Below are 21,159 nucleotides of genomic sequence, written 5' to 3' on the forward strand. Positions count from 1 at the left end.
GGTAAGCCTTAATCTAGGCTTACCTGTAGGTCAAAGTGGTTTGTAAGGGTTTACTTCCTCTTTAAGAAAGGGGGCAGAGTCGCATATACGTAGTGGCCCGCCCTGACACCATCCTATTGGCTGTTGCGCGATAGCTGCTCGGCGCCGCCCACCCTGACATAATGTAAGGATTGTGACAGCGCCTCTCTCCCTGCACAGTTACAGTACAATAAAGGACAGTGTCACACACAATTATCTTACAAGCAACAATATATGATAAATGTTACACGGTTCCGCAATGACAAGTGACAAGGCAGAGTCAGGGAGTAGTCAGTTTAGAGAAATAAAGGCCAGGCACGTCTGTATTCAGACCCCCCCCAACCATGCCGGAGCATTCCCAGGATAATCCCACTTGTCTCCTCCCCTGTGTTGTGATTGACAGGTTGCCATACGGGGTGGGAACTTCTGCCAATGCAACATTGCCATAGCAACCTGTCAGGAAGAAGGACGTCTCCCTGAGGCATTACTGAGCATGTGCGAGGTTTGATGGTGTATGATGGGTAAACAGCTGCACAGAAATCCAGGAAATTGACACTAGAGGGCTTCAGATGCCCACAACTGAAATGGAACCTGCCTGCTTCCGAGATCAGTAAGCAATTAACTATGTTTAAACAAAGTAATAGCGCAAAAAATATGACGTTATCAATGTTCATTTATAGACCGAGACAGTCACAGAGCAGTCTTTAAAAAAAATGTTTGGGGGACTGGAACACCGCTTTAAGCTGTGAAAATGAAATGATTGGTTGGTGTAAACAACTGCTCCAGTCTAAGTAAATCCCCTCATTGTATATACTATCAGTCTAAGTATCCATCAATCAATCATCTTATATTTAAAAAAAAAAATCAATAAACGCCATTATTGTCCTGGCTGTTGACATTATGACCACAACATGATCAGCCAAAATATTATGACCACCCCATGAAAAAAATAAAATAAAAAAATAATAATTTTTGAGAAAAAAGAAAAATCATTTTTGAAAAAAAAAAAATTAAAAAAAAAAAAAAAAAATTGGAAAACAAAATCAATAAACGCCATTAATAATAATCTAGGATGATTAAATAACATGGATGGACTTTGTTTTACATCAAATTAAACTAATAGGAGAATATAATAGGAGAATTAGGAGAGATGGAAAATGCAACCTACCTGTACGTGAGATCAATCCAAATGGTACTGAGTAGTCCTGCAGCTGCCTTATGTGAGTGAGCCTGCTCCAACTATGATGTCATAGCATAACTGCAGTCACATGACAGGAAGTAAGTCACATGACAGTTATGCTATGACATCAAACGGCAGTTACATGACAGGAAGTCATGTGACTTACTTCCTGTCATGTGACTGCAGTTTGAAAAAACTTGATGTTAAAGGTTTGTGAATTAATCTCAATATTGTCTGTGTACTTCCTGTCATGTGACTGCAATCTGCAGACAATATTGAGATTAATTCACAAACACTCAACATCAAATTTTTCAATGTCCAGACAGTTGTCATTTTTCTTAGAAAGTGTCAGTTTACAGTGAAATCTGTCCGATCTTCAGGAATTAATCCAATTTTCAGCAATAAATGTCATCTTTAGTAATAAATGTGATTTTCAGAAATAAATGTGATTTTCAGAAATAAATCTGATCTTTCCTTATAAATGTGATTTTCATGAAATAAATGTGATTTTGACCTTTTGTAATGTGTCCTGGCTGTTGACATTATGACCACAACATGATTAGCCAAAATATTATGACCACCCCATGAAAAATAATAATAATAATTTTAAAAAAATGTTAGAAAAAAAAATAATAATAATTAAAAAACATTTTTAGAAAAAAAAACTTTTGAAAATATATTTTTTTTAAATTGGGAAAAAAAACATTTTTGAAAAAAATAAAAAAAATAAAAACATTTTTGAAAAATAAAAAAATTAAAAAAAAATCATTTTTGAAGAAAAAATCATTTTTGAAGAAAAAATCATTTTTGAAAAAAACTGAAAATCATTTTTGAAAAATAAATAATAATAATAATAATAATAAAAAAAAAAAAATCCAGATGGTACTGAGTAGTCCTGCAGCTGCCTTATGTGAGCCTGCTTCCACTATGATGTCATGATATGACTGCTTTTTTTTTTTCAAACTGCAGTCACATGAAAGGAAGTAAGGAGCTGCCGTGCTTGATGTTGAAGGTTTGTGAATTAATCTCAATATTGTCTGCAAAGTCCAGACATTTCTAATTTCTCTTAGAACATGTCTGTTTAGAGTGAGATCTGTCCAATGTTCAGGAATTAATCAGAATTTCAGCAATAAATGTGATCTTTAGTAATAAATGTGATTTTCTGGAATAAATTTGATTTGAGACATACTCACATGCTTTTACCTTATAGCGGTAAGGTAAAGGGACTCTATACATTACACTGCACAGGAGCCAGGAAGTCACCTATCATCCGCACTTTATATCAGAGAATTGCCACCAGCACTTTATCATTTTCTGCTGACACTGTTAATATACAGTCACTTACTCATCTTGCACTTTATGGACACCATTCATCTTATTTGCTTTCAGCTATAAGAACATTTGCAACATATTTTTATATGGAAATATTTTTATGTGTTACGCTTTCATATGTTTTCTAGGATCTCAGCTTTTATACTGCCTAAGATTTGATATATATTGACCTTAGGATATTGCCTCTTCGAATCATATCTTGTACTGAGCACTTTCTGCATTTTAATTTGCACATTATTTAGGTTCATAGCGCAGCACTACCTTTATTTCATATTTCTTTGGGTTCTGATATTTACTTCAGTGTTGTAGCATTATTTTTTAAAAAACAAACCAAAACGCACATATTTGGTAGAGCGGGAATATCATTTTATTGCGATCTGCCGCTGGGGGAACTAATTGCCACTGACATCACCAGTGACACTAGTGATCAGTGCTAAAAATATGACACTGGCTGGGAAGGGGTTAAGGTCTAGGGCGATCAAGGGGTTAAATATGTTCCTTAAAGTGGGGTGCCCCTTAAAAAAATAAAATAAAAGTCGGCAGCTACAAATACTGCAGCTGCTGACTTTTAATAATCGGACACTTATGCCGCGTACACACGACCAGACTTATGTCCGACAGACTTCCGAAGGAGTTCTGCCGGAGTTCTGACAGAGTTCTGACGGACTTTCCGAATGAGCGGACTTGGCCACACACAATCACACCAAACTCCGACGGATTCGAACGTGATGACGTACGACTGGACTCGAATAAGGAAGTTCATAGCCAGTAGCCAATAGCTGCCCTAGCGTCAGTTTTAGTCCGTCGGAATAGCATACACACGAGCAAATTTTTCGGTAGGAACTGGATCCGGCGGAGTTCCGTCGGAAAAATTTGAAGCATGTTCCATTTTCTAAAGTCTGTCAGACTTTTGCGAATCAAAAGTCCGTTGCAGCCCACACACGATCGAATAGTCTGCCGGAATCATTCCATCAGACTTTGGATGTTGAAAAGTCCGCTCGTGTGTACGGGGCTTTACTTGTACCAGGGTCCAGCGATGCGGGGGAACGAAGCTCCGCTCGTCCCCTACTCAGCTCGGCGGCACCGGCATTTTTGCTGTGGGCACCCGGCTGTACCTTCACAGCCGGGCACCCACTGTGTATGCGCAAGCAGCGCCACGCGCCGTGCAGTCATCTAGGACCTTTCATGTGTCCCAGGTGACTGACTGCGCCGAGGGGAAGTGATATCAGGTGCCCTGGCACTGAAGGAGGCAGACTACAAGGGACCTCCTAGCAACAGGCATTTAGAGGTAAGTTAAAAAAAAAATTTGGGGGGGAACTTTACGCATATTTTTTTTTTTGGGGTGGGGTGTAATGTGTGCACAGTGTGTTCTTTTATAGTAATGATCGCTCAATTTATCATCACTGACAGATAAGGATGAGCTCAGGCGTGTTCGCACACTCCATGTGCAGAACCCACCAGGAAGTCGGCACAGCGCTGCGCTAATCACAGGCAGTGAGACATTGCCCCGATGTGCGGCTGCAGATATCAGGAAATGTCTCACTGCCTGTGATTAGTACAGCGCTGTGCCGACTTCCTGGTGGGCTCTGCATGTGGCGTGTGAGTACACACCGGAGCTCATCCCTACTGACAGACCACTCCCTCTGTACAGAACCCGTGTTGAATTTCAACACAGAGCTCTGGGCTGTGATTGGACACAGCCGATCAGCTGGTCCCAGGTGTGAATCATTGGCTGGGAATTGCTGACAGGCTCCCGCTAAACCTGGGAGTGGGCAGCGATGTACCAGCACATCTCTTTGCCTACAGTGGCCACCCACCTACAGTACAATGCGGCTGGGTGGTTGCTAAGTGGATATTTGCACCGGAACATATATGATTTTCAGGCAGACGGAGGTTTAATGCAGACATACCATTGAACCTTAAAACATTTTTTGCCTGGAGATCCACGTGTCTCAGTCTTGGCGTCCTGTTAGTTGGCATGAAGGTGGGGCAAAAAGGGACAATGAAATTGTGCTTAGAGACATGGATTGCATTCTTCCAACATAAACATGAACTTCCATTATCACCAAAAACGTAAATTGGTAAATGTTAAACAATTGCTTTTACAAACAAATCCAGTTTACAAAGTTAACTCGACGACAGAACTTTAATAGAAAGTACAAAACCTCCCAAAAATATCTCGTATTTCTGTAAATCCCAACAGAATGACTCAGTATCTTCTGCAGACTGCAGTTCCTGGAGCTCCACTCAGAAGTCATGTGACCTCCACTTCCTGTAGTATTGTCTATTTGTTGTTTGTTACATTAAAGTTCATTTAAATATATAAAAAAAAAGTGAAATTGTGGAGGCCACACGTTTCCTGTGACAGTGGAGCTCCAGCTGAAGAGATTTACAATAAAGTTCAGAAAAAAAAATGGAGTGGAGGCCGCATGCTTCCTGTCATCGGTGAGCTCCATTCTGCAGCCAGACCCCCTCGGACGCTCAGCTGACTGAGAGAGCATATCACATGACCGAGCGTTGCTCCGCCCCACACCAGCGAGACTTTCCCGGGGGTGATGGATGGGACTGGTCACGTGTTTCCTGTAGGAAGTAACAGCGGAGGAGTGAAAGTCAAAGGTAGGGTGAAGGGGCTCTGTCTGTGTGAGAAAGAGGAATGGGAGGGCAGCTTGTGGGGGAAGGAAATATGGGGGCGTCTGTGGGAGAATGGGGGGCTGGGGCCTTTTTTTTTAAGGACTGTAAAAAGAAAACATGCAAAGTAAGATAAATAAATAAAGTAAATTGCCCCGTCCCTCCGAACTTGCATAGAAGCGAAAGCATATGCAAGTCACATCCACATATATGTAAACAGTGTTCAAGCCACACATGAGGTATCGCTGCGTGTGTTAGAGCGAGAGCAATAATTCTACCACTAGATCTTCCCTGTAATGCTAAACTGGTAACTTGTAGAATTTTTTAAATGTTGCCTATGGAGATTTGCCAAAGTTTGTCGTCGTTCGACGAGCGGGCAAAATTTTGAAGCGTGACATGTTGGGTATCAATTTACTCGGCGTAACATTATCTTTCACATTATAGAAAAGAATTGGGGCAACGTTACTGTCTTATTTTTTTCATTCTAAAAAGTGTGTGTGTGTGTGTATATATATATATATATATATATATATATATATCTCTATCCCCCCCCCCCCAAAAAAAATTTGCATTTGTAAGACCGCTGTGGAAATATGGTGTGACAAAATATTGCAACAATCTCCATTTTTATTCTCCCAAGGCAGGAGTAGTGATTAAAAATTCAAGGTGGTCCGGTCACTACAAAAATTTTCCGGCCGAGGTCCGAATCACAAGTCCGTGCCATGAAAAGATTTTATGCATCTGCTTGCCTTTTTTTTTTTTTTTTTAACGCAAGCCGTGCTCTCTGGTGCTTTTCTTACTGTTTCCTCCCCACGCTCTGGTAATACTATGTAAATGTCCCCAATAGTGTTCCCCCTTACATCAGGTCCCCCTACCAGAGTAATTCATTAAACTGGGTGCTCCTATCAGACTACCCCCATAAATCAGTTGCCACTGTCAGAGTACCCCTTACATCTGGTGTCTCCCATCAGTGTGCCCAGGTGTCTCCCGTCAGTGCGCCCCCTTGCATCAGGTGTCTCCCGTCAGTGCGCCCCCTTGCATCAGGTGTCTCCCGTCAGTGCGCCCCCTTATTTTATATTAAGGGGCACTCTAATGGGTACATTTTTTTTTTTTTTGTGCCCATCAGAGTGGAAAGGAGCTTCTGCACGCATACTCGGCGGGACAGGGCACGTTCATTCAACCACTTGACCACTGGGCACTAAACACCCTTAATAACTAGACCAATTTTCAGCTTTCGGTGCTCTCAAATTTTGAATGACAATTACTCAGTCATGCAACACTGGACCTATATGAAATTTTTGTCCTTTTTTTCACACAAATAGAGCTTTCTTTTGGTGGTATTTAATCACCGCTCGTTTTTTTATTTTTTTGTTCTATAAAAGAAAAAAGACCGAAAATTCTGTAAAAAAATAAATGAATTTTTCTTTGTTTCTGTTATAAAATTTAGCAGATTAGTAATTTTTCTTCATAAATTTTGTGCAAATTTTTTTCCCCCCAAAAATCCATTTTTTGATCACTTTTATTCCTATTACAAGGAATGTAAACATCCCTTGTAATAGGAATATGGCATGACAGGTCCTCTTTACAGTGAGATATATGGGGTCAATAAGACCCCACATTTCACCTCTAGGCTGGGAAGCTTGAAAAAAAAAAAAAAAGATTCTGGCTTTGATCGTATTGGCGAGTCGGTAGAAGCACCGGAGGGTGGCGGGAGGGGGGGTGTCTATGGCTGGGTATTGCAGGGTATCACCGAGTATGGCTGGGTATCTCCGAGTTTGGCAATTTATGGCAGGGTACTGCAGAGTATTGGCTGGGAATTGTACTGCAGAGTATTGGCTGGGAATTGTACTGCAGAGTATTGGCTGGGAATTGTACTGCAGAGTATTGGCTGGGAATTGTACTGCAGAGTATTGGCTGGGAATTGTACTGCAGAGTATTGGCTGGGAATTGTACTGCAGAGTATTGGCTGGGAATTGTACTGCAGAGTATTGGCTGGGAATTGTACTGCAGAGTATTGGCTGGGAATTGTACTGCAGAGTATTGGCTGGGAATTGTACTGCAGAGTATTGGCTGGGAATTGTACTGCAGAGTATTGGCTGGGAATTGTACTGCAGAGTATTGGCTGGGAATTGTACTGCAGAGTATTGGCTGGGAATTGTACTGCAGAGTATTGGCTGGGAATTGTACTGCAGAGTATTGGCTGGGAATTGTACTGCAGAGTATTGGCTGGGAATTGTGGGGTTAAATTTCGGTGAGCAGCGATGTGGGCACTGCAGATGCAGCCCACAGCGCTGCTGACACCGCTCTCTTCCCCCTCCGCTGTGCTGATCGGTACAGAGAGGGGGAGGGAGGAGCCGGCATCATAACATGACGCTGGTTTGTTTACAAGTGATCACTCCAGGGCGCGTGGTCTCGGCATGCAGCGGTGAGGACGCACTGTCCTTGAGCTCCAGCGCTGACCCCGTTATTGTAGCACTTTTTTGCCGCATGAACTACTCCACACACCCGGGAACGATGGGCAGGAGAACCGGCAAGTCCCTGCCGAAGAAGGGCGCACCCGAAGGTTCGATTAAACGGTTCCTGGCGGAGCCTGATGAGGTGGGGGATATGGATGGCTTAGGCCGCTCTCCGCTTAACAAGAGCGCGATCGCAGGCCCCGTCCCCCGCCTCAGGCCTGAACACAGATCACAATCCCCGGCCTCGTCGGCGGGCTCTGACGGGGAAGAGAGTGGGCCAAGACGCTCGGAAGTGGCAGCGCTGGTGAGCGGACTCCCCACTAAGTCTGAACTGGCATCGATGTTCTTGGGGCTCGAGAAATCCCTCAAGAGGGAAGTGTCCTCTGTCCGTTCGGATCTCGCGCAAGTTTTGGACCGGGCAGAGGCTGCACAGACATGCGACCGCCAGTAGGTCTCTGCAAGCAACTACCCGCTCACTCGCCGTCGCCCATCGGTCGGCCCTCTATAAGATCGAGGACCAGGAGAACCGTAATAGACATAACAACATCCGTATCCAGGGGCTCCCGGAGGCGACCGGGGATGAGGACCTCCTCCCAACGGTAAGAGGCATCTTTAACGGCCTCTTGGGGAAAGCGGCTGACCATCCTTTAAAAATTGACCGGGTTCATAGGGCCCTCCGCCCGCGCAACCTTGCTGTGGAGACTTCGTGTGACGTGATCTGCAGAGTGCACTATTTTGAAGAGAAGAAACGCATCATGAAAAAACTCAAGGAGACACCAGTTTTGGACTTTGATGGGGCATCGCTCTCCTTCTTTCCTGATTTGGCCAGGGAGACTCTGGAGCGACGCAGGGCTCTGCGTCCCCTAACTGAAAAACCACTCATCCTCCATCAATTACCGGTGGAGTTTCCCTGCCGCCCTGATCGCACACAGAGATGGGAAGACGGCGGTTCTGCGATTTCCAGAAGATCTGGAAAAATTGTGCATGGATGTTAACATCTCTCTGCCGGTGTGGTAAAATTTCCTGCGACCTGTGAAATTCGCTCACCCCGTCACTTCCGGTGCGGCTCCGTCACTGTAACAGCTGACGGCGGGCCTTTACTGCGCATGCGCCAAGTCCGTGATATTAACGGCGCATGCGCAAGATCTTTATTTAAGCGGTGGTTAAAAATTATACACGGAGACTTGCGGGTGGGCGGGCGCAGCTGAACAGATGCTTAGAACGTCAGCAGCAGCCCCGCCCACCCCACTAACATGCCCCTGAATCTTAAGCGGTGGTTAAAAATTATACACTCAAGTGGGCGGAGACTTGCGGGTGGACGGGCGGAGCTGAACATATGCTTAGAACGTCAGTAGCAGCCCCGCCCACCCCACTAACATGCCCCTGAATCGCTGGATGTTTGTTTATGGTGAAGAAAAATGATGGCTTCAGCTGCTATTAACAGCAATCGCGCATGCGCGGGATCTTTGTTTACTGATCAGAAAAATTATGCACTCAAGCACATTCTTATTGGTGATGAAAATTGATAGACTCGGGCGGGCGATGGCTTTATTATATCATCGGCAGCACCAATATGTATAGTATTTTTTTAAATCAGAATATGCAGTGTATTTATTAAATCAGCAGAATATGGGCGTTTGGGGACAGTGTGTGCGTTTGGGGACAGTGTGTGCGTTTGGGGACAGTGTGTGCGTTTGGGGCACAATGCCTGCGTTTGGGGCACAATGCCTGCGTTTGGAGACAGTGTGTGCGTTTGGGGCACAATGCCTGCGTTTGGGGACAGTGTGTGCGTTTGGGGCACAATGCCTGCGTTTGGGGACAGTGTGTGCGTTTGGGGCACAATGCGGCAAATACCACCTCACTGTAACTAGAAATCGCCGCCTCACTGTGCCCAGCAAACACCTCACTGTGCCCAGCAAACACCGCCTCACTGTGCCCTTCAAACGCAACCACTGTGCCCATAAATTGCCGCCACTGTGCTATCAAACACAGCCACTGTACCCATCAATTGCTGCCAGATTGTCAAGCCGTAGCTGTGCTCCCTGGGGATATGCTGATCACCCATCTGTGCTGCTGGAGGGAGCCCAGACGGGCATAAATGAGGGACCTGCATGTCATGGTAAGTAAGACCATCCCATATCCCACTCCATCTTTCCCCAGAACAGGGACCCCCTTCCAACCCCCCCCCCCCCCCCAGGAGAGGGAACCCCTCCCCCCAGGACAGGGACCCCCTTCTCCCCCCCTGGGGACAGGGACCCCCTTCTCCCCCCCTGGGGACAGGGACCCCCTTCTCCCCCCCTGGGGACAGGGACCCCCTTCTCCCCCCCTGGGGACAGGGACCCCCTTCTCTCCTGGGGACAGGGACCCCCCTCTCTACTGGGGACAGGAACTCCATCTCCCCTGGGAACGGGGACTTCATCTCACCTAGGGACCCCATCTGCCCTGGGGATCAGGACCCCACCTCCCCTAAGAACAGTAACCTGATCACCCTGTGTGCGCCAACCTCACTGCCCTGCCAGCCATGTGTCCTGTGTGAGGGCCCTCCTGTGACAGCTCTTATAAGGACTTCACCCCACTGTGTGATCCCCTACATGACTGATCCCTCTGTGTCCAAAACTTACACGGGGAACCCCTCTGTTTGCTCCCCCTACATGTCTGCATACTCTGACCACCCCCTGTACCATTTCCACATCCACTGACTGCCTGCTGTATCCTGTGCACATGTTCCGACCCCCCCCCTCTTGTACCATGTCTGTAGCCTCTAGCCACCTCCTGTGTCCTGTCTGCAATCTCTGACTATCTCTTGTCTTTTAACGTGTCTGCAGTCTCTTAGGGGGAGTCTGGAGAGGAATCAAGAGTGAGAGCACCGCCATGATTGGGATTACGCGAGGAGTCAGATGTGTATGGACTGTGGAGAAGAGACTATAGAATGAAAACCAGAACCACCAACCTGGAGCCATCTAACTGAGCCCTGCACGCTGCACTGGAGAGGCGGTCAGTGACAAGAGGGCACTCATATAAAGGTTTCCCATCATCTCAGTAACACCCCCCCCTAGTGTATTCACTCTGCGGAAGGTGGTCTCTAGTTACCAGAGTCCCCCCCCCCCCCCCACATAACATTTCCCGGCATTCCCCTTTACATCAGAGTCCGCAGGATTCTTCCCCCCAAGGCAAAGGAAAATGCTACAGAGCATGATCTAAGGAGGAACTCTGATGTAAGGTTTGCTCTGGTCACCAGAGACCACCTTATATCAGAGTCCACTGCATTCCCACTTACATCAGGGTCTGCAGCATTGCCCTTTGCATCAGGGTTTGCAGAGTTCCCCCCTGTTAGATTAGAAGGGATGGAGGCCCAGAGACATGTCCAGAGTACACAGAGGATACATGGGATAGATTAGAAGGGATAAAGGCCCAGAGACATGTCCAGAGTAGGGATGAGCTTCCTGTTCGAGTTGAACATACGTTCGACTCGAACATTGGCTGTTCGCCCGTTCGGCGAATTCCGAACGTTATGGGCCGTTCGCACCAAATTCATGTGGCGCTCACGGCCCACAATGCACTGCGATGGCGCAGTGCATTGCTGGCTCATGATTGGCCAAGCATGCACTGTGACTCCACATGCTTGGCCAATCACAGCGCCGGCAGCGAGGAGAGCCATGATGCCTGTGGCCAATCATAGCTCAGGCTGTGTAGTACACGCCCCCACACTATATAAGGCCGCCAGCGCGGCGGCCTTGTGTAGTGTGTTGGCATCTGTAGCAGTTAGTGGGTGTTCTGTGTACCTTCAACACAGTATACCCTGATCATTATCGGCCAATTTTTCGTTCTTGCTCTTCTGTAGTGGTTGTTGTCTGCGTGCCCTGACCGCAGTGTACACCGCTATATTCACCTATATATCTAGCGATATATCTATCTTTTATAATAGAGCTTGCAGTCAGTGTTAGGAGATTGTGCGTGCTGTCTGCGTGCTCTGAACGCAGTATACACCGCTATATCCACCTATATAGCCAACTATCTTGCTCGTTTTAAATAGAGCTTGCAGTCAGCGGTGTATACTGTGTTGAAGGTACACAGAACACCCACTAACTGCTACAGATGCCAACACACTACACAAGGCCGCCGCGCTGGCGGCCTTATATAGTGTGGGGCGTGTACTACACAGCCTGAGCTATGATTGGCCACAGGCATCATGGCTCTCCTCGCTGCCGGCGCTGTGATTGGCCAAGCATGTGGGGTCACAGTGCATGCTTGGCCAATCATGAGCCAGCAATGCACTGCGCCATCGCAGTGCATTGTGGGCCGTGAGCGCCACATGAATTTGGTGCGAACGGCCCATAACGTTCGGAATTCGCCGAATGGGCGAACAGCCGATGTTCGAGTCGAACGTATGTTCAACTCGAACACGAAGCTCATCCCTACTCTGGACATGTCTCTGGGCCTTCATCCCTTCTAATCTATCCCATGTATCCTCTGTGCACTCTGGACATGTCTCTGGGCCTCCATCCCTTCTAATCTAACGGGGAACTCTGCGAACCCTGATGCAAAGGGCAATGCTGCAGACCCTGATGTAAGTGGGAACTCTGATGTAAATGGGAATGCAGTGGACTCTGATATAAGGTGGTCTCTGGTGACCAGAGCACCCCTTACATCAGAGTTCCTCCTTAGATCATGCTCTGTAGCATTTTCCTTTGCCTTGGGGAAGAATCCTGCGGACTCTGATGTAAAGGGGAATGCCGGGAAATGTTATGTGGGGGGGGGGGGGGAACTCTGGTGACCAGAGACCACCTTCCGCAGAGTGAATACACTGGGGGGGGGGGGGGGTGTGTTACTGAGATGATGGGAAACCTTTATATGAGTGCCCTCTTGTCACTGACCACCTCTCCAGTGCAGCGTGCAGGGCTCAGTTAGACGGCTCCAGGTTGGTGGTTCTGGTTTTTATTCTATAGTCTCTTCTCCACAGTCCATACACATCTGACTCGCGTAATCCCAATCCTGGCGGTGCTCTCACTCTTGATTCCTCTCCAGACTCCCCCTAAGCGACTGCAGACACGTTAAAAGACAAGAGGTAGTCATAGATTGCAGACAGGACACAAGAGGCAGTCAGTGGATGTGGAAATGGTACAGGGGGTGGTCAGAGTATGCAGACATGTAGGGGGAGCAAACAGAGGGGTTCCCCATGTAAGTTTTGGACACAGAGGGATCAGTCATGTAGGGGGATCACACAGTGGGGTGAAGTCCTTTATAAGAGCTGTCACAGGAGGGCCCTCACACAGGACACATGGCTGGCAGGGCAGTGAGGTTGGCGCACACAGGGTGATCAGGTTCCTGTTCTTAGGAGAGGTAGGGTCCTGATCCCCAGGGCAGATGGGGTCCCTAGGTGAGATGAAGTCCCCGTCCCCAGGAGAGAGGGGGGGTCCCCGTCCTCAGGGGGGAGAAGGTTTCCCTGTCCTCAGGGGGGAGAAGGGGTCTCTGTCTTGGAGGGAGGGGGTCCTCAGAGGGGGGGAGGGGTTCCCTCTCCTGGGGGGGGGGGGGGGGGTTGGAAGGGGGTCCCTGTTCTGGGGAAAGATGGAGTGGGATATGGGATGGTCTCACTTACCATGACATACAGGTCCCTCATGCCGGTCTGGGCTCCCTCCAGCAGCACAGATGGGTGATCAGCATATCCCCAGGGAGCACAGCTACGGCTTGACAATCTGGCAGCAATTGATGGGTACAGTGGCTGTGTTTGATGGCACAGTGGTTGCGTTTGAAGGGCACAGTGAGCCAGAGTTTGCTGGGCACGGTGAGGCGGTGTTCGCTGGGCACAGTGAGGTGTTTGGGCACAGTGAGGCGGCGATTTCTAGTCACAGTGAGGTGGTGTTTGCCGCATTGTCCCCAAACGCAGACATTGTACCCATATTCTGCTGATTTAATAAATACACTGCATATTCTGATTTAAAAAATACTATACATATTGGTGCTGCCGATGATATAATAAAGCCATCGCCCGCCCGAGTCTATAAATTTTCATCACCAATAAGAATGTGCTTGAGTGCATAATTTTTCTGATCAGTAAACAAAGATCCCGCGCATGCGCGATTGCTGTTAATAGCAGCTGAAGCCATAATTTTTCTTCACCATAAGCAAAGATCCCGCGCATGCGCGATTGCTGTTAATAGCAGCTGAAGCCATCATTTTTCTTCACCATAAGCAAAGATCCCGCGATTCAGGGGCATGTTAGTGGGGTGGGCGGGGCTGCTGCTGACGTTCTAAGCATCTGTTCAGCTCCGCCCGCCTACCCGCAAGTCTCCGCCCACTTGAGTGTATAATTTTTAACCACCGCTTAAGATTCAGGGGCATGTTAGTGGGGTGGGCGGGGCTGCTGCTGACGTTCTAAGCATCTGTTCAGCTGCGCCCGCCCACCCGCAAGTCTCCGTGTATAATTTTTAACCACCGCTTAAATAAAGATCTTGCGCATGCGCCGTTAATATCACGGACTTGGCGCATGCGCAGTAAAGGCCTGCCGTCAGCTGTTACAGTGACTGAGCCGCACCGGAAGTGACGGGTGAGGAATTTTCATAAGTCGCAGGAAATTTTACCACACCGGATTTACCGGGATGGCAGGAAGGCATTCCACCCCTACCAAATAATCCTGAGGAGCCCTGGCAGAAAGTGTCTCGCAAGCAATGCGTCCCCTCTTTTAGCCCGTCTAATATGCATACATAGAAGGCACGTCTGATGGCAATCTTCTGCCCAGTATTCCGCTCCGCTGGCGCGGCTTCCCTGGCCCTGCAAGTATAACAAGTTGTTTATATTACTTATTATTTTTATTTTTGTCCTGGTGTTTAACATCATACTCTCAAAGATGCCTACAGGGAGCCAAACTTAATGGGAACGAAGTCCCGGTGTGCCCACGGTTGGACCCACATTGGGGGTACTCGGGACATACCCCTGACTGTCTTTAACTCATGACACCTGGATCCCCTGTTATGAACATAGGTGGTTGATGTTCTCAGTTCTTGTGTTTCTTTTAGGGTAAATGAACTCTGTGCTATTTCTCTTATATATGTGTTATTATATACTTTGTAATTTGGGGTTGGGGCCGGAGCTGCGGCCTGCGACTTCTGTTCTGGACGGTTGCTGGTTGCTGCTGCCCGGCCCCTCTTGCTCTCCCGCTGGGGGCCATTAGGCGGGTCTTGGCCCCCGGGCTCCCAACCATTTTGATGGCGGGGGGTCGGGGGGTGGGGTCCCGGTCGATTGCCCCTTTTCTGCACTGCAGTCGGCTGCGTGCGCATGCTGCGTTAGACCCAATTGGGTCTGTGTTGTGTGTGTGCTGCAGGGGTTGCAAGTGATAACCTGTAATCTTTACCTTCTCACTACTTTCCTTCTCTACCTTCTCCTCTTCACACTCTTTCACCCCCCCCGCCCCTTAACCCCCTGCCTCTGGTCCTATTTCCTTGTAACAGTTTTTATGTGGAGCCCCCTGACGGATCCCCATGGCCACGGTGGAATTAATATCGTTAAACGTGAGGGGTCTCCATGCCCCTGGTAAACGTCATAACTTATATCGAGAACTGGGTCGCCTGCGAGGGGACATTGTCTTCTTGCAGGAGACCCACCTTACCCACACCACCTCTGTGAAATTATTCTCCCCACAATACCCAACCTGGTATTATAGTCTATCTGATGTACATAAGGCAAAGGGTGTGGCCATTGGGTTCCGCAGAGGTACCCCTTTCAATATGGTGGAGATGTTGAGTGACCCTCACGGACGTTTTCTGTTCCTCAGGGGCAGTCTGGGCGGGATGCAATGTACGTTGGCAACCCTTTATGCTCCTAATCGAGATCAGGCCACCTTTATTGCCACTACGCTTAGGAAATTGAAGGATTTTGCTGGTGGATGCGTTGTCCTAGCTGGAGATTTTAATGTCCCATTGGAACCGGGGTTTGATAAGTCCATGGGAAAGTCCTCGGTTCCTCATAAGCATCTTGCATACATTTTGTAAGCCCTTGTGTGACGCCCAGTTGATGGACGTATGGAGGACGATGCATTCGCGGGCAAGAGACTACACGTATTACTCGAGCGCCCACCAATCCTATTCTAGGATTGATTTTTTTCTTTCTTGATCATCACCTTGCCCTATTGACAAATTCAGAAATTGCTTCATCACCCATCTCTGACCATGCCCCCATTTTGCTTACCCTTAATATCTCTTCGTTGCCCCAAAAACCAACCAATTGGAAATTGAATGAGAACCTTATTAGTGAGGAGGCAGACAAAATACACATGCGAGAGGAACTAAAACAATATTTCAAAGACAATACCCACCCAGATATTTCCCCAGGTGTACTATGGGAAGCCCATAAGGCCCATATGAGAGGTAAATTCATGGAGTTGGGATCCAGAAGGAAAAAGGAATTTGAGCAGCAACAATCTCAGCTATTGTTAGAAATTAACGCCCTTGAGTCACAACACAAGGCCAGTCTCGCACAAGCAACACTGCATACCCTAACAGTAGAGCGGGAGGAGTTGAAAGCTCTGTATCATGAGCAGTGGAAACGGGAAGCCCGTAGGGTGTCACAAAAATTCCATGAATGGGGTAACAAACCAGGGAGGCTTTTGGCTCATTCCCTACAACAGGCAAAAACCAGGGCTTTCATCGATAAAATTAAAACATCTTCTGACACTCTCACGTATGAGACCACAACTATAGCCAAGAAGTTCCATGCATTTTACCAACACCTATACCATGTCCCTCACTCTGTGCCGGACTTGGTGACTAGGAGAGCCCTGATCCGAGACTATCTACAGCAGGCCAACTTACCCAAACTGAACTCAGAGGTCCTCGCTTCGTTGGACGGAGAGTTTTCTGTCCAGGAGTTCAGCGTGGCACTGAAGGCTATGGCGAGTGGCAAGGCCCCTGGACCGGATGGCTTTACGGCCTTCTACTATAAGACCTTTGCGGAGACCTTGCTGCCGCGCCTCGCCTCTTATGCTAACACGATCTCACGGGGAGGGGGGGGGGGGGCACTCCGTCCGGAAACCCTACATGCACATACCTATCTCGATGATCCCTAAACCAGAGAAGGACCCTAATTTATGCGGGAGTTATCGCCCTATATCTCTCTTGAATTTAGACGCTAAACTGTATGCCAAAGTTATTGCGAACAGGCTACTACCCCTACTCCCACGCTGGGTTTCCAGTGATCAGACTGGGTTTATCCCAGGTAGGGAGGCACGTGATAACGCCCTCCGCACCCTGTCCCTGATGCCTTTCGTTAGGGGGACCCACCCTGCTACTCTCTATGGACGCGGAAAAAGCGTTTGACAGGGTGGACTGGGAGTATCTCATGGCAACCCTGTCTCACTTGGGAATCAGCCAAACTTTTCTATCTCACATTTCAGCACTATATCACTCCCCTACAGCTCAAATTCGCATTAACGGTACCCTAAGTGAATCCTTTACACTATAATGGCACACGTCAGGGCTGCCCCCTCTCACTGATTCTTTTCGCTCTATCCCTGGAACCCTTCCTCTCTACAATTAGACACAACCCAAACATCCATGGGATCACTGTTGGTGACCGAGAACATAAATACGCTGCCTATGCGGATGATATTCTGTTTTACATGCAACAACCCCTGATTCCCCTTCCCAATCTGATGTCTGCCTTCTCACAATTCGGTATCATATCTAATTTTAAAATTAATATTGTCCAAATCTGATATTCTCAACGTCTCTGTCCCCGGGGAAACTGTTGATCGCCTTAAAGATTCCTTCCCATTTAGCTGGCAAAAACACAAAATGAAATAATTAGGCGTCTATCTCACATCCAAACCCCAGACTCTTTTTCGCGCTAATTATATACCCCTTCTTAATGCAATCGAATGGACTTACAAAGATGGTCCCAAGTCGCACATTCGTGGTTGGGGAAGATTAGTGCGATTTAAGATGAATATCCTACCCCGAATACTGTTTTTGCTCCAGATGATTCCAGTGGGTATTCCGGCTAGTTTTTTCACGCTCATAGAATCGCTGATAGGCAGATATATCTGGAACAGAATGCGTCCGAGACTGTCCCGAGCCCTTCTAGCCAGACCTAAACGGCTGGGGGGCTTGGCTTTACCTAATATTAAACTTTACTTTTTAGCCGTTGTTTTAAACAGGATATCGGACTGGAAATATCACAAACACTCTAAACTGTGGGTTGCCCTGGAACTGGCGCTCAGTGGCACAGACCTTTACACCCAAATATGGATTCCCAGGAAACATAGGTCGTTAGCACCCATCTCCTCCCCCCTCACCTATTCTACTCTACGGATCTGGGACTCGATCTGTAAAAAACACAAGTGGTTATATCACTCTCCCATTATGCCTCTGACTGGTCATAATTATTTCCCACCAGGAAACATTGATCCTAGAATTCATTCTTGGAACCTGGGCAACACACCCCTTTTACATCATGTCGCCAACCAAGATGGCATTGTGCCTCTATCTGAACTAATGCCTCTCTCACTTGCAACGCCCATGGATCACTGGACTTACCGTCAACTAGCAGCATTTGTGTACTCCCTTCCGAAACCACTTCGCTCATCAGCTGATTTAACACCGATTGAATCGGCTTTCACGGAAGACCAGCCGGTGGAGAGGCCTTTATCCTTTTTTTACCACGCTTTACAGCTTTTGTTGATTAAGGGCTACTATGGGCTAAATCTACTATGTTATCTATGGCTCATTTAACATCTACAGCCTCCAAAACGGCAGAAGTGAACTATAAACTGCTGACGAGATGGCACTATACCGCAGCTGCCCTACATAAGTTGTTTCCACAAATGCCACCTCTCTGTTGGAGAGGCTGTGGGGTACGTGCCTCACACGCCCATATCTGGTGGTTCTGCCCACTCATCCGGCCTTACTGGCGAACTAGCCTACACTGGATGAAAGTCATTTTGGGTTATGAGATACCCATGGGTCACACCTTTTCACTGCACAGGCTCCCCAGCAGGATCCTATAAAAAATCCTTGACTCCACATTTGCTTAATGCTGCAAAAGCACTTATTCCACGCAAGTGCAAGCAACCCACGGTACCCTCTTTACGTCAGTGGTTGATGGAGGTAGATCGCACATATCATTTGGAGGATCTTACTCCCTACGGAATAAATCGGACCTGGGGAAAAGGATTTGGTCCTGCTGGTTAGCCTTCAAGTGTACATCTGTGTATGCGGACATTATGTCACAAAATGGATAAGATATTGTACTAACAGGTATCTCGCCTCCCAGGTGGGGATAGGACCGAGGCAGACCCTCACTCTCTTTTCCCCTTCCTCCCCTCCCCTTTCTGTTTTTTGACCTTTCTCTCTTTATCTTCTCTTTCCATCTTTCTTCTCCCCCCGCTTCCTTTCTATTAGCTTTGTTCAATGTCATTTGATTGATGCAACAAGGGACTTTGCAGTCATGCAGTTACAGCCCCAATTCTTGGTTGGTGACTGATCTTTGTTAGGTTGGGTGGGCTTAGAATATAAACGGACGCTTACTGTCGAGTTGCTAACAATTCGGTGTCCTACGCCTTGACCTATGTCAGGGATATGCAATTAGTGGACCTCCAGCTGTTGCAGAACTACAAGTCCCATGAGGCATAGCAAGTCTCTGACAGCCACAAGCATAGCACCCAGAGGCAGAAGCATGATGGGACTTGTAGTTTTGCAACAGCTGGAGGTCCGCTAATTGCATATCCCTGACCTATGTCATCTGCAGCTCTGGTCTCACTTTGAACTGTATATTGTATGTGCCAAGCTTCCTGTTATTGTTTCTTTGTTTTCTTCTTTTCAAATAAACATAAATAAAAAAAAAAAAAAAAGTGATCACTCCGTCATTTGACGGAACGATCACGTGGTAAACGGCCGCGATGAGTGATCCGTGATGGACCCGGCGGTTCATGGATGCTCTCGAGTGCGGAATTCTGGGAGGACGTCATATGATGGCCTCCCAGAGTTAAACAACCGCCCTGTAGCCGTCATTCGGCTATGGGCCGGTTGTTAAGTGGTTAAAAAATAATAATAATATTGGGTCACTTTTATTCCTATTACAAGTAATGTAAACATCCCTTGTAATAGAAAAAAAGCATGACAGGACCTCTTAAATATGAGATAAATAAAATAATAATAATTTTGTCGTTTAACCGTTTGCCGACCAGCTCACACCGATTTACGTTGGCAAAATGGCACTGGTGGGCAAAAGGGCATACAGGTACGTCCCCTTTAAGAAGCAGTGCTGCGGGTGCGTGGCCGCCCGGTCTTCATGACCCTGGGTCCCGCGGACTCTGTCTGTTGGGTGCCCGCGATCGCGTCACGGAGAGGTAAACAAAGCATTTCCCCATTCTGCCTAGTGACAGGACAGAGATCACTGCTCTCTGTCGTCGAGAGCAGTAATTGCTGTCATGTGAGGTGTAGCCCCTCCCCCCACAGTTAGAATCACTCCGTAGGACACACTTAATCCTTCATCGCCCCCTAGTGGTTAACCCCTTCACTGTCATTTACACAGTAATCAATGCATTTTTATAGCACTGATCGCAGTAGAATGGTGCCAATATACGGTACTTAAAAATCTCCATAGCCGATGATTTAAAAATTGTTGCAGGTTACCAGTTTAGCGTTAAAGAGGGGGTCTGGCACTAGAATTATTGCTTTCGCTCTGATGTTCGCAACGATACCTTACATGTGTATTGCGATCACATATGCATGTGGGATTTACATATGCATTTGCGCATAAGCATGGGACGCTTTCAATCATTACTTTTTTTTTTCTTTTTCTTTAACTTGTATTTCTTTTATACAAAACAATTTTTTACGCTCTTATTTTCTTATTTTGTGTATTAACTTTATTGCTATCACAAGGGATGAACGACATCCCTTGTGACAACACAGGCCATGGCAGGTCCTCTTGATGTAGAGATCTGGGGTCTATTAGACCCCAAATCTCTCCTCTGTCTTCCAATGCAGCCAATCATACTGTCAGCAAATGGTAAAAGATTAGAATAGTGTTGCACATTTGGTCATTACTGATTTTTTTTTTTTTTTTTTTTTCTTTATCTTCAGGTTAAAGATGGTTTCCGGCAAGCGTCTTGCAGATCTCGGATACAAGACCATTTCTGGCACTATGATGCTGCTGACGCTGTATGGAGGATATCTGTGCAGTCTTCGGGTGTATCGGTTTTTCCACCGCAGGCATCAGCTGCAGACCGCAGCAGAGAACCAGACAGAAAACATTGTTAAAGACTGAATGAAGTGCACACTGAACTGTCCTCCTCTATGAAATCGCCCTGCACCCACCCATATTACCTCTGGATTCCCACCATGGATCATGAAGCTCAGTTTCATCAAAGATTATATTGCTGAGCTGTTTCCATGTAAACTTTGTTTTTTATTTGTACAAATAAATTTTCCACCTGGCTTCTTCGATCTTTCAGTCAAAGGATGTCAGGTGGGAGGGGGGCTGACAAGGCCACCCACTGGGGCGTATTTCTGTCTGTTTATAAGGAACCGGGTGACATTTCCACTGTATGGC

At 47.1% G+C, this 21,159-nt stretch overlaps 1 protein-coding gene across 2 annotated transcripts; it reads left to right on the forward strand.

Annotated features, from left to right (window-relative positions):
* The first annotated feature begins 606 nt into the window (after positions 1-606).
* On the forward strand, positions 607-21,113 carry COX14 (cytochrome c oxidase assembly factor COX14). 2 transcript variants are annotated; one of them, XM_077484298.1, is made up of 2 exons: positions 607-628; positions 20,691-21,113. In XM_077484298.1, exon 2 carries the CDS (start codon positions 20,698-20,700, stop codon positions 20,872-20,874), a length of 177 nt encoding a protein of 58 aa, XP_077340424.1. In that variant the 5' UTR covers positions 607-628; positions 20,691-20,697; the 3' UTR covers positions 20,875-21,113. The 2 variants fall into 2 exon arrangements, with proteins under 2 accessions (XP_077340424.1, XP_077340425.1); XM_077484299.1 differs by lacking the exon at positions 607-628 and adding an exon at positions 4,995-5,146.
* Positions 21,114-21,159: the final 46 nt, after the last annotated feature.

This window comes from Lithobates pipiens, unplaced genomic scaffold (assembly GCF_037356315.1).
Source record: "Lithobates pipiens isolate NorthernLeopardFrog02 unplaced genomic scaffold, aLitPip1_a1.2 Scaffold_16, whole genome shotgun sequence".
Lineage (NCBI taxonomy): Eukaryota > Metazoa > Chordata > Amphibia > Anura > Ranidae > Lithobates > Lithobates pipiens.